The following is a 13,566-nucleotide window of genomic DNA, read 5'->3' as shown; positions in this document are numbered from 1 at the left end:
GCTCCAACTACTCCCATGCGACCCCGTACTCATGTCCAAGCTGCCCTTCGTTTGAAGGAGCTTGCCCTTCACTACCAGTCACGCCAGATTCGACGACTTAGAGCCTGATTAAGGGAGAGGAGGAGTGAGGTCGAAACCTTAACCGCTGAGAAAGAAGAGATTCAGGTCCGCCTTAATCAGTCTATCTATCAGGGGGAACTAGTTAGGGGAGATAACATGGATCTACGGGACGTCATAGAGCAATGCAAATATCAAAATGGAAAGCTACGAGAGGATGCGGAGCGCTGTCGCAAGGAACTTGAAGAGGAGAAACAGCAGAATGCCAAGGGTAAGAGGAGACTCGAAAATTTAAGTGAGGCGATAAGCTGCATTGCCAAAGTGAACCACCAGCTGACTCAACAGGGTGAAGCGCTGAGGAACAAGATCAAGGAGAATAAGAAGGGGTACGAACTACGCCATCAGAGTACCATAGATCTGTTGGACGAGGCAGAGGCAGATGTTCAGGGGTGGAAGACACAGGTGGCCCAGCTTAATGCAGAGAATGCCCAGCTTAATGCAGAGAATGCCCAGCTCACCCACATGGTGGAGCTACTGCAAGAGGAGGAGCCGGAAGAAGAGGAGCCGATAGAGATCGACGAGCCTATAGCTGCCATAGGAGATGGAGAGATAGATGATTAGAGTTCTTAGTTACCTTTTCTATTACTAGGAGTTTATCTTTCCATTGTTGCTATTTTATTTCAATCAGTATGATTTATTTCCATTCAGCACGCTTTGTTCATTTAGTTGTTTCCTTACATTCAAAGAATTAATAAAATTATGATTATTTATTAATCTCAGCTGTTCATGTATATTCAAGTTATGCTTACTTATTAACTTAAATTGTTCCAGCATAACTTATCTATTCAATCTTGTTATATATACAACAAATTCTTAGAAGCGTTTAACTTGTAGGAAATGGCCGGTAGACCACCAAGACAAAACCGCAACCCCCGTTATGCCAACAACAACAACAACAACAACAACAACACTAATGAAGAAGGCAACGGGCCTCCACCTCAGTTCAATCTCAATCAAGCGGACCTAATGGCCATAGCCACGATCGTGGCAACGACACTTCAGGGGTTAGTGAACCCCAATGCTAATCAGCAGCCCCCACCTCCACCACAGCATGGGGTCAAGTTTCATTACGAGTCACTGCGCAAGAACAGGTGCCCAACCTTCAGTGGCGCTGCCGACCCCGAAGTTAGCCAGAGTTGGCTAAAAAGCGTGGAAACTCAGTTAAGACTGTTGGAAGTCCCGGATGCACTAAAAGTGGACGTGATAGTGCCCTTCTTGGAAGATAAGGCAGCTAAATGGTGGGAAGCAGTCTCGCCAGCTATGACCCCTGCTGGACCAATCACATGGCGAATCTTCCAAGAAACATTTCTGAAACACTACTACCCGGCAGAAGTCAGACTACAAAAGCTAAGTGAGTTTGAAAATCTCAGGCAGGCCCCAGATATGTCAGTAGTGGAATATACGTCTCAGTTCAATGCCCTTGGATCATATGCTCCAGCGATTATGGTGGATGAAGTTCTGAAATTGCACCGCTTTAAGAAGGGGTTGAACAGCAGAATCCAATCAGCTCTAGCGGTCTACCAACCTGCCAACTTTTCAGATTTGATGGGTGCGGCTATCCGAGCCGAAACTGATATTCGTCGAAGAGAAGGGGAAAACAGGAACAAGCGACCCCCTGTCAACCCGCCTTCTCAGGGCAGACCAATGTTCAAGAGGCCCAATCAGTCGGGTGGACCTCCCTCAGGGAAATTCCCCGCCAATAACAATCAAGGACTCAAGCCATGCTCAACATGTGGCTTCAAGCACTCCGGGGAATGCCGAAGGGCCAGCGGTGTATGCTTTGGATGTGGGAAAGCGGGACACCGAATTGCAGAATGTCCTACCGCTGCCAACCGACCAGCAGGGCCAAACAGAGGAACTGGGCCAAATACGGGAGCAGGCCCTAGTAAACCAAAGGAGGACAAACCCAATGCTAGGATCTTTGCCATGACTCAGGAAGAGGCTGACGACGCAACTGAAGTCGTGTCAGGTACCATTTTAATTAAATCAGTACCTGCCTACGCATTATTTGACTGTGGTGCTACACATTCCTTTATGTCTAAGAGGTTTGCTAAGAAGTTAGGAAGTAAGCCTGATAAACTAACTGCACCTTTCCGAATAGCCACACCTACTAATAGAGCCGTTGAAACGAACGAGATTTATAGAGATTGTAGAATCAGTATTAATGATCAGACTTTTAGCGCCGATTTGATACATCTAATCATGGTCGATTTCGACGTAATCTTAGGAATGGATTGGTTAGCAAGAAACAGTGCAATAGTAGATTGTAAAGGGAAGAGAGTTAAACTCCTAACCGCAGAGCAGAAGGAAGTCGTGTTTCATGGTAAATCCAGGGAACGGAAGTTGCTACTTTCCGCATCTCAAACCTGGAAAGCCATGAAATCCGGGGAGGACATCTACCTAGCGCTGGTCAGGGAAGGAAAAGAAGAAGTCGAAATGAAACTGGAAGACATCCCGATAGTGAGAGAGTTCCCAGATGTTTTTCCTGAAGAGCTCTCAGGGACGGTCCCGGACCGTGAGATTGAGTTCGAAATCAACTTGGTTCCCGGTGCTGCACCAATCTCTAAAGCACCCTACAGAATGGCACTAGCCGAACTCAAGGAATTAAAAGAACAACTCCAAGAATTGATAGATAAAAGGCAGATTCGACCAAGTGTGTCCCCGTGGGGAGCTCCAGTACTCTTCGTAAAGAAAAAAGACGGTAGTATGAGATTATGCATCGACTACAGAGAATTAAACAAGATCACCATCAAGAACAGGTACCCTCTACCTCGGATAGACGATCTGTTTGATCAGCTTAAAGGAGCCGCCGTCTTTTCTAAACTGGATCTGAGGACAGGTTATCACCAGTTGAAGGTCAGGGCTGAAGATATCCCCAAGACAGCCTTTCGAACAAGGTATGGGCATTACGAATTCACAGTGATGCCTTTTGGTCTGACCAATGCACCGGCAGCATTCATGGACCTGATGAACAGAGTATTCAAGCCATTCCTGGATCAGTTCGTAGTGGTATTCATCGACGATATCCTCGTCTATTCTCCTGACGAGACGAGCCATGAGGAGCACCTTCACTTTGCACTACAGACCTTAAGAGAGAATAAGCTATACGCTAAGTTCAGCAAGTGTGAATTCTGGCTAAGGAGTGTGTCGTTTCTAGGACACGTGATTTCAAGAGAAGGAGTGTCAGTGGACCCAAGGAAAGTAGAGGCAATTACCGAGTGGCCGAGACCTAAGAACGCCACCGATATCAGAAGCTTTCTTGGATTGGCGGGTTACTACCGAAATTTTGTTGAAGGGTTCTCCTCGATAGCCGTGCCACTGACGAAGCTCACACAGAAGAATTCTAAATTCATCTGGGATGACGATTGTGAGAAGAGTTTCCAGACATTGAAGGAGAAACTCGCATCCACACCAGTGTTAATATTGCCTGCAAAAAATAAGGTTTTTACCATCTACAGTGACGCATCTAAGGAAGGTCTGGGATGCGTACTCATGCAGGAAGGAAGAATGATCGCCTACGCATCAAGGCAGTTGAAACCGCATGAGCAGAATTATCCTACTCATGACCTGGAACTAGCAGCGGTTGTCTTCGCCTTAAAGATTTGGAGGCACTATCTCTATGGTGCTAAATGCGAAATCTTCACAGACCATTAGAGCCTCAATTACTTGTTCACCTAAAAAGGAACTTAATATGAGGCAAAGGCGATGGATCGAACTTCTGAAAGATTATGACTTGACCATAAGCTACCATCCGGGTAAAGCGAACAAAGTGGCCGATGCGCTAAGTCGGAAGGGCCGTGGCAAGGTAACTCTAGCGTCCCTCTCTGCCCAGCCATGCCTACAGGAGACCGTCAAGTTAAACCAGGATCGAGACCCGGTACTGACTAAACTTAAGGAGCAGGTCAGAGAAGGGAAGTCTCAAGGTCATCAGATTGACGATAAGGGAATCTTGTGGATGAAAGGGAGACTGTGTGTGCCCGACAGTGATAACCTTCGCCAAGAGATAATGGCAGAGGCGCACAAGTCAAAATTCTCAGTCCACCCAGGCAGTACGAAAATGTACAGGGACCTCAAGAATAGTTTCTGGTGGAATGGCATGAAGAGAGATGTAGCTGAATTCGTCTCCAGATGTCAGGTATGCCAGCAGGTCAAAGCAGAACACCAGCGACCTGGGGGATTATTGCAACCTTTGGAAATTCCCGAATGAAAGTGGGAGCATATCTCCATGGATTTTGTGGTAGGATTGCCAAAGTCTAGGCAAAGCCACGACGGTATATGGGTGATCGTGGACAGACTCACAAAGACTGCACACTTCCTACCCGTCCGCATGAATTACAACCTCGACAAGTTGGCTTCACTGTACATGGACCACATCGTGAAACTGCATGGAGTGCCAGTTAGCATCTTATCTGACAGAGACCCGAGGTTCGTTTCGCGTTTTTGGAAGAGCTTTCAAGAGGCCATGGGAACGAAAGTGACCCTAAGTACGGCCTATCATCCTCAAACCGATGGGCAAACGGAGAGAACCATACAGACCTTAGAAGATATGCTGCGAGCGTGCGCTCTTGAATTCGGTAGCAACTGGAGCACTCATCTACCCTTAATTGAGTTTGCTTATAACAACAGCTATCACAGCAGCATCGGAATGGCCCCATACGAAGCCCTTTATGGAAGAAAATTTCGATCACCACTTTATTGGGATGAAGTCGGAGAGAAAGCCTTAGTGGGACCCGAGCTAGTGCAGATGATTGTGGACAAAGTTAAAATTGTCCGAGAGAAACTCAAGGCAGCTCAAGATCGACAGAAAAGTTGGGGAAATCTTAGGAGAAGGCCTATGGAGTTCCATGTGGGCGAGAAGGCTTATGTGAAAGTCTCGCCTATGAGAGGAGTTGTCCGATTCAATAAGGCCGGGAAATTGAACCCTCGATATGTTGGACCCTTTGAAATCTTAGAAAGAGTGGGCACGCTAGCATGTAGACTGGCATTACCACCAAGCATGTCAAGGATACACAACGTGTTCCATGTGTCCCAACTAAGGAAGTACATTCCAGACCCAAGTCACGTATTAGAAGTAGAACCGCTCTTGATCGAAGGGAACTTGGGAGAAGGACTGAAATACGAAGAAGTCCCTATTAGAATCGTGGACACCAAGGAACAAGTCCTCAGACGACGCATCATCCCCTACGTCAAGGTACAGTGGTCCAACCACACCGAGCGAGAAGCAACTTGGGAAGTTGAAGAGAAGGTGCGAAAGGAATATCCCTACCTATTTGGAGACCAAGCCAACTCCAGTTTCGAGGACGAAACTCCTCATAAGGAGGGAGGGATGTGAGAACCAAAAATTTGTATATAATTAAATATTGTAGGAAAATTTTAGAACAATATTTTATCATTAGAATAATATTTGTATATGGGAAATAGTTGTTGGAAAATCTTTTGTTAAGTCAATAATATTACACCAAAGCATGCAAATTTCGAAATTGGGAAGGAAAATTTTTGCAAGAATTGAGTATCATACAAATTAAAAGAATTGAGGTGGGATATTGCTAGGGAATCTCGAAAATTCCTCCTAGATTAATTGCCTAGTATGGGAATGGATAGATACTAGTGTACATGGAATTAAATCATCCAAGGTTGACCAAAATCCTTTTCACCTAGCAACCTAAATCTTGAACCAATGGAGAGCATGAGATCAAGGAATAAGTCTCACTAATTAAGCATCAAGAATCTCGAAATAATGGCAAGGAGATGAGAGCCAAAATTGAGAGATTTGAACCAAATTTAGGCATGATTGGGCTACCATATTGAGCCCCACCCTTCTCCCCTATAAATACCACATCAAAGCCTAGCATTCCCTACACTAAAAACTCGAAATTCCCTTGCTGAAATTCACGAAATTCAGCAGCCTCTCCATAGCCAAACTCTGCCCGAAATCCACTCAAAGTCGTCCAAGGAAAATCGCGCCGAAGTGCCGCCAAAGTGAGGATCAATGAGCGACCTATCTTCTAAGCCAATCATCCACGTTTTTAGCATCAAATATTCTGTAAGTGGGCTTAATTTTAAACTTTAAAATTTCGGATTCAGGTATGCATGTTTTCGATTTTTACAAGAAAAATAAATAGTCGAGTACAATCTCCTTTCTACTCTTTTCGTGTAATTGTCATACGATTTCAAAAGCACTGTGAGGAGTCGACTGTATACGGGAGGGAATCCCAACCACGACGTACCCTTACGCGGTGGGGGACATAACCGCTATACGGCCTCGCCCCCTTAGATGAGTAAAAATTAGGGACTGACGTCAGTAAATCGTAGAAAGTAGATGAGTCGCAGTGTTGTGTCAAAGTTATGCATTTTTATGAAGTATGTATGCAAGTCATGTTTTTATTCTCGAAATTTATGCATGTTGTCTTTATTGTGCTCGATTTTCTCCCATTTAATGAGTATTCCCAAATACTCACCCCCTTACAACCCTTCCCAGATAAGCCCGAAGAAGAACTCGAGGATGAGGAGTCCGAACAGTTCTGGGGATGGTGAACGTTCAAGGAATACAGTTTAAGTTATTTCTAAGTAGATTTACGTTTCCGCATTAAAACTATGTCGTCTTATTTATTTTGGGAATTGTAAAGACAATGGTTATTTAATTTAAGATTATGATATATAAACTGGTTCGGTTTATACTGTGCTACAAGAGGCTTGTTGTTGCGATTGTGTGATTGTTAAACAACGTCGGTGTCATTCCCGAGTTTCGGGGCGTGACAGTTTCTATTTTCAGATCTGTCTAAAAAAATAAAATAAAAAAAATTCATTCTGATCAGTGTTATCCTTTCGTTTCTATTTTCAGATCTTTCTAAAATTTAGTTCTGTTTTCAGATCAGTGTTATACTTTCATTTCTGATTTCAGATCCGTGTTATCCTTTGTTCTATTATCAGATCTGCGTTATTCTAGCGTTCTTGGTTTTGTGCAGTCCAAGTGAGACAGTTGCGAGTGTCCACGAGTTGAATCTTGTTAGTTTGATTTACAAAAAAATTGATCATACTTTTGAGAGAACTATCACATTCGAGTGAAAATATTTGAGTGAGAGCGTTATTTCTTTGGAGTGATCGTGAGAATTTGGGTGACGAATATCTTTTATTTCTACTAACATTTTCTTGCAGGTACAAAATCTGAAAGTAAAATGGAGAGGGAGGTAGGAGAGAGTTCGAACCATGGGTTGTCTAAGGTTCAAATGGAGACGTTATTTGGGCATTTCAGTAGGATGATGAGAACTGAGTTGGATCCTTTATATGAGAGGTTGGATAGGCTTGAGGTTAGTACTAGTGAAAATAAATCTAAGCCTAAAGGTTTGGGTAGAGGCGAAGAAGAAGAAGAAGAAGATGATGATTATGATTTGGGAGGAGAAGAGGAGAGTCAAAACAAGAACTGTGGTAGAAGCGGAAGATGTAGAGGATTTGGTAGGGGAAGAAGAGAAGCTGTACGGGGTAGGTACGATGATGGGAATAAGGAAGATAGTAACATAGGTAGTATTAAGATGAAAATTCCGTCGTTCCATGGTAAGTCAGACCCAGAGGCTTATCTAGAATGGGAAAAGCGAGTTGAATTTGTTTTTGACTGTCACCACTATTCTGAACTTAAAAAGGTTAGGTTGGCCGTGGTTGAGTTTGTTGATTATGCACTTATTTGGTGGGATCAATTATTGACCACTAAGAAAAGATGCAATGAGAGGCCTATAGAAACTTGGGCTGAGATGAAGAGAGTAATGAGGAAGAGGTTTGTACCGAATCACTATTATAGAGAAATGTTTAAGAGGTTACAAACTTTGAGACAGGGTGTGAAGAGTGTTGAGGACTACTATAAAGAGTTGGAAGTTGTCATGATTAGAGCAAACATAGAGGAGGATCGTGAGGCTACTATGGCTCGTTTCTTGTGTGGTTTAAACAGGGAGATTCAAGACCAAGTGGAGCTTAGACACTATTTGGATATAGATGAGATGGTGCAGATGGCGATAAAAGTGGAGCAACAACCCAAGAGAAGAGGAGTTGGTCGCACTAATCAAGTGGGGTATACATCAACACCTTGGCGTTCCAACGTTGTTAAATGAGAAGAAGGCAAGGTTGTGACCAAGTCCAAAGTTGACATTAAACAGGAGGCGCCTAAGCAGGTAGTGCAAGGTAAACCTGAAACTCCTATTAATCGTTCTAGAGATATCAAATGTTTTAAGTGTCAAGGAGTTGGACATATTGCTAGCCAATGTCCCAATAAAAGGGTGATGGTATTGAATACTTATGGGGAGTATGAATCTCATAGTGAGGGAGATGATGGAGAGGATGAAGATGAGATGCCTGCATTAGAGGATCCTGATGAGGGATATGAAGCAGTTGTGGGTGAGGCATTAGTGACTAGGTGTATCATGAGTGCCCAAGTCAAAGAAGAGGAGACGAATCAGCGGGAAAACTTGTTCCATACTAGATGTTTTGTCAGTGGAAAGGTTTGCAACATTATTATAGATGGAGGAAGTTGCATCAATGTGGCTAGTAGTGAGATGGTAGAAAAGTTGGGTATACCTACGTTAAAGCATCCTCAACCATATATGCATCAATGGTTGAATGATTGTGCGGAAGTGAAGGTGACAAAACAAGTGTTGGTTTCTTTTTCGATTGGGAATTATGTTGATGAAGTTTTGTGTGATGTGGTGCCAATGCATGTTTGTCATATTTTGTTAGAGAGACCATGTCAATATGATAGACAAGTAACACATGATGGGTTTAGGAATAGATATTCTTTTGTACTCAAGAAAGAACCCATTGTTTTACTTCCTTTGTTCCCAAAGCAAGTGTTGGAGGACCAATTGAAAAAAAGAAGAAAGAAGAGGCCGAAAAAAAGAGTGAGAACAAAAGTGAGATGGCCCTTGAAAGAAAAGATGAGATGGCTGAAAGAAAGAGAGATCAAAAAGGTGAGATAGCCATACACAACAAAAAATAGAGAAAAGAAATTGAGAGAAAAGATGCCAAAAAGAAAACATATATGACCCAAAAAGGTGAGTTGAAACATTTAATGCACACACATGAACCACTTGTGTTGATTCTTTACAAGGAGATTCTCCTTAACACAAGTGACATAGCCGGGTCCCTTCCGAGCATTGTTGTTTCACTTTTGCAGGAATTTGATGATATATTTCCGGAGGAGCTACCTCAAGGACTACCACCATTGAGGAGGATTGAGCACCAAATTGATTTGGTGCCCAGGAGTGCATTGCCAAATCGTCCAGCTTATAGGAGCAATCTGGAGGAGACTAAGGAACTTCAGCGGCAGGTAAATGAGTTGTTAGATAGGGGTTTTGTGCGTGAGTCCATGTCACCTTGTGTTGTACCTGTTTTACTAGTTCCTAAGAAAGATGGATCATGAAGTATGTGTGTAGATTGTAGAGCAATTAATAACATAACCATTAAGTATATGCATCCCATACCTAGACTAGATGATATGTTAGATGGATTGCATGGTGCTTGTATCTTTAGCGAAGTTGATTTGAAGAGTGGTTATCACCAAATTAGGATGAGGGAAGATGATGAGTGAAAAACTGCATTTAAAACCAAATATGGGTTATATGAGTGGATGGTCATGCCTTTTGGATTAACTAACTTTCCTAGCACCTTTATGAGGTTAATGAATCATGTTTTGCGTGCATACATAGGAAAGTTTGTTGTGGTTTATTTTGATGATATCCTAGTGTATAGCAAAAACTTGGATGAGCATGTTAACCACTTGAGACTTGTGCTAATCACACTAAGGGCTGAAAATTTGTATGCTAACTTAAAGAAATGTGATTTTTTTACAAGCAAGCTTGTCTTTCTTGGTTTTGTGGTAAGTTCACAGGGAATACAAGTGGATGAAGATAAGGTAAGTGCTATTCGAGATTGGCCAACTCCTGCTACTATTGGTCAAGTCCGAAGTTTTCATGGTCTTGCAAGCTTCTATAGGAGGTTTGTAAAGGATTTCAGCACACTGGCAGCACCGATGACAGCGGTGATTAAAAAGAATGTTCCATTCCATTGGGGCGAGGAGCAAGAGAAGTCATTTAATATTATTAAACAAAAATTAATTAATGCTCCTTTACTTGTTTTGCCGGATTTTTCTAATACTTTTGAAATTGAATGTGATGCTTCAGGTATAGGTATTGGTGGGGTTTTGATGCAAGGAGGACGACCAGTGGCGTACTTTAGTGAGAAACTCAATGGAGCAGCGTTGAACTATCCAACGTATGACAAAGAGTTGTACGCGCTTGTGAGGACTTTGGATATGTGGCAACACTACTTGAGGCCTAAGGAGTTTGTGATCCATACGGATCATAAGTCTCTAAAGTACCTTAGGGGACAACAGAAACTGAACAAGCGGCATGCCAAGTGGGTGGCGTTCATAGGAACATTCCCCTACATAATCAAGTACAAACAAGGTAAGAAAAATGTAGTGGCCGACGCACTATCACGGAGGTACGTACTAATCTCTACCTTGGAGTCGAAAATTTTGGGGTTTGAGCATGTGAAAGAGTTGTATTTTTTGGATGAGGATCTTAAGGAGATATTTGAAAAATGCATGCATAGTCCACATGATAAATTTTATTTGGATAATGGGTTTTTATTTAGAGAAGATTGATTGTGCATTCCTAAGTCATCAATTCGTGAATTACTTGTGAGGGAGGCACATGGAGGTGGTTTGATGGGGCACTTTGGTGTGGCTAAAACTTTGAGTTCTTTGCATGAACATTTTTATTGGCCACATATGAAACGTGATGTTGAACGTGTTTGTGAAAAGTGCATAACTTGTAGACAAGCTAAGTCGAAAACACAACCACATGGATTGTATACACCACTTCCTGTTCCTAGTGAACCTTGGGTTGATATTTCTATGGATTTTGTTTTGGGGTTGCCTAGGACTAAGAAGGGGAGGGATTCAATATTTTTTGTTGTTGATAGATTCTCTAAGATGGCACATTTCATTGTTTGTCATAAAATCGATGATGCATCAAACATTGCGGATTTGTTCTTTAAGGAAGTCGTTAGGTTGCATGGTATGCCTAGAACTATTGTATCTGACCGTGATGCATTCTACTACGAATTATTCACCATTTGAGATTGTTTATGGTTTTAACCCTTTAACTCCTTTGGATTTGATGTCTTTGCCTGTGAGTGAAAGTTGAACATGGATGGTAAGAAAAAGGCTGAATTTGTTAGAAGTTTGCATGAGAAGGTCAAGGCTAACATCGAGAAGAAGAATTCACAATACACGAAGCAAGCCAACAAGGGGAGGAAGAAGATGGTTTTTGAAAAGGGAGATTGGGTGTGGTTGCACTTAAGGAAGGAAAGATTTCCAGAAAAGCGACGTTCGAAGCTCCTACCCTAGGGGTGATGGACCATTTCAAGTGCTTGAAAAGATTAACGACAATGCCTACATACTAGATTTACCAGGTGAGTACAATGTCAGTTCCACTTTTAATGTTAGTGATCTTTCGTTGTTTGATGTAGGAGATGGTCAAGATTTGAGGACAAATCCTTTTCAAGAAGGGGAGGATGATGCAAACATGGTCGGTCAAGCACCAAAGAAGGCATGGAAGTCGTTGGAGTTGCCCGGAGGACCTATAACGAGGGGCCGTAGCAAGAAGTTTAAAGAAGCACTTCAAGGATTCATGGTAAACTACCAAGGAAGTTCAATAAATGAGGTGTCTAAATTAGAGGAGCTTGAGGAACATGGACACAATGATGGAAGTGTTTGGAATGTAATTCAAGTGCTAAAAGACCATGAGGACAGCAGCACGTGCGCCCCCGCGCCAGAAGCGGTGCAGCCGCGCGCGCATGCGCGCATGAACCGGCGCCGCCGCGCGCCATCGCTCGTGTTTCGGCGCTGCCGCGCGCACCGGGCAGAACATGGCGCGCCCCAACGCGTAAACCTGCGCCACCGCGCGCACCCGATTGGAATGTGCAGAACATGGCGCGCCACCGCGCGAGATCACGCGCTACCGCGCGCAGTTCCGTGTAAAACTTTGTTGCCAACTCTTTTGATGACTTTTTACACTACTTTTTCTTATTTTATTGAATATATATGCATTGTATCAATCAAGGAACGAGATTTTCAGACTTTTAAACACATTATTGGAGATTTCTCTCAATATTCAAGGCTATTTTAGCTTTGTTCTTCACAAAATCAAACTTATCAAAGATTGCATCTTTGTGGCGTTTGTCGATTGTTTTCGCACGGATTGTCAAAACAAGTTCTTTGAAGGTTCGTATGAAATTCGATTGTTATTCTCGTTGATATTTGTTGCTAAGTGTTAATCGCTTAGAGGTGAATATCACAAATCGTTACTTGTTTCAAAAGATCGGGAAAACTTAATCGATCCTTGTTCGTTATTGAATTGAGGGCGCGATTCTAATTAATCGTGTTTGCTTCTCATTCGTACGAGGATTCATATCACTTATAGTTGAGGTAGTGCAGTTTTATCATTTCTATACCGTGAGCTGTGTAACGCAACACGTATAGAAAATACTATAGTGGCTGGACAATTATATATCATGCAGGTATAAATAATGTATTATGATTATTTAACAAATTTTTTTGTTACTTTTGTTTAACTATTTTTATTATTATAAGCAGATATGGGCATGGAGCAGGATTAAATGTGTTAACCTCGACCGAGATGTGTTAACATTAGTTGTACCTCTCATTGATCCAGATGTTATTATTCCAGTTTCTCCATATGGTGCACGGTAATATTTGAAATTTATTGTCGTAATATCATGTATATTTTCTTATAAAATATTTGAAATTTATTGTCGTAATATCATGTATATATCTCATAATTTTTTGATAAATTGTAGGTGAAGAATTGGATTTAGTTACACACATTCGCCCACACATACTGTAAGAATTATAAAGGATTCTCTAGATCGTATGAATAATAATGAGGTATTATTGAATGTTTAGTATTTTATTCTGATTAAATGAATTTTAAAATTTATTATGATTAAATAAAATTTAAATTATAACCTTTATATTTTTTACAGTTTAATTGGATCATTTACAAGAAGAATGATATAGATATAAAGACGATTATTGATTCATACGACAACAAAATATGGCAATGTGTTTGTGACCTTATTTGCTTTGACATAGTGGAGATGCATCGTCCTAATCGCGTGATGCGACAATTCAAAAAGACGACAATCTATTCTAGGGTCTGCTCTCGACAACGATGATCTTCATAATATCACGAGAACAAGTCATCGAAACACAAACTGGAGACAATATCATAAAAATTCAATTAATACGTGGAATAGTAGGTTGAGATATGTTGCTAAAGAGGGACGACACGGGAGAACGATGCAAACTGACGAAGATTATTTTCAATGGTATAATCGAATAATTGTACGCACAATATCACCTACAGTTAATGTTGTTGG

The 13,566-nt window shown here is 41.9% G+C and overlaps 2 protein-coding genes across 2 annotated transcripts; both read left to right on the top strand.

Moving 5' to 3' along the window:
* Positions 1-954: 954 nt before the first annotated feature.
* Positions 955-4,324, top strand: LOC142529417 (uncharacterized). The gene is made up of 4 exons (XM_075634959.1): positions 955-2,770; positions 3,275-3,558; positions 3,616-3,699; positions 3,764-4,324. The coding sequence occupies exons 1-4, from the start codon at positions 955-957 to the stop codon at positions 4,322-4,324; spliced, it is 2,745 nt and encodes a 914-aa protein (XP_075491074.1).
* A 120-nt stretch (positions 4,325-4,444) lies between these two features.
* LOC142529415 (uncharacterized) lies at positions 4,445-12,988 on the top strand. The gene is made up of 4 exons (XM_075634956.1): positions 4,445-4,542; positions 4,744-5,362; positions 12,761-12,873; positions 12,985-12,988. The coding sequence occupies exons 1-4, from the start codon at positions 4,445-4,447 to the stop codon at positions 12,986-12,988; spliced, it is 834 nt and encodes a 277-aa protein (XP_075491071.1).
* The last annotated feature ends 578 nt before the right edge of the window (positions 12,989-13,566 follow it).

This window comes from Primulina tabacum, chromosome 16 (assembly GCF_025594145.1).
Source record: "Primulina tabacum isolate GXHZ01 chromosome 16, ASM2559414v2, whole genome shotgun sequence".
In the NCBI taxonomy this organism is placed as follows: domain Eukaryota; kingdom Viridiplantae; phylum Streptophyta; class Magnoliopsida; order Lamiales; family Gesneriaceae; genus Primulina; species Primulina tabacum.
The sequence above is the reverse complement of the archived record's forward strand: the minus strand, read 5'-3'. Positions and strand labels throughout refer to the sequence as shown.

Excerpts from the sequence above, each read along its gene's own strand:
- LOC142529417 (XM_075634959.1), top strand. The coding sequence starts at position 955 with ATGGCCGGTAGACCACCAAGACAAAACCGCAACCCCCGTTATGCCAAC. Across the intron at positions 2,771-3,274 it reads TAAAAGGCAGATTCGACCAA|GACACGTGATTTCAAGAGAA; the intron begins GTGTGTCCCCGT and ends TGTCGTTTCTAG. Across the intron at positions 3,700-3,763 it reads ATGACCTGGAACTAGCAGCG|ACCATTAGAGCCTCAATTAC; the intron begins GTTGTCTTCGCC and ends AAATCTTCACAG.
- LOC142529415 (XM_075634956.1), top strand. The coding sequence starts at position 4,445 with ATGAATTACAACCTCGACAAGTTGGCTTCACTGTACATGGACCACATC. Across the intron at positions 4,543-4,743 it reads TTATCTGACAGAGACCCGAG|CTATCACAGCAGCATCGGAA; the intron begins GTTCGTTTCGCG and ends TTATAACAACAG. Across the intron at positions 5,363-12,760 it reads CTTGGGAAGTTGAAGAGAAG|ATATGGGCATGGAGCAGGAT; the intron begins GTGCGAAAGGAA and ends TATTATAAGCAG.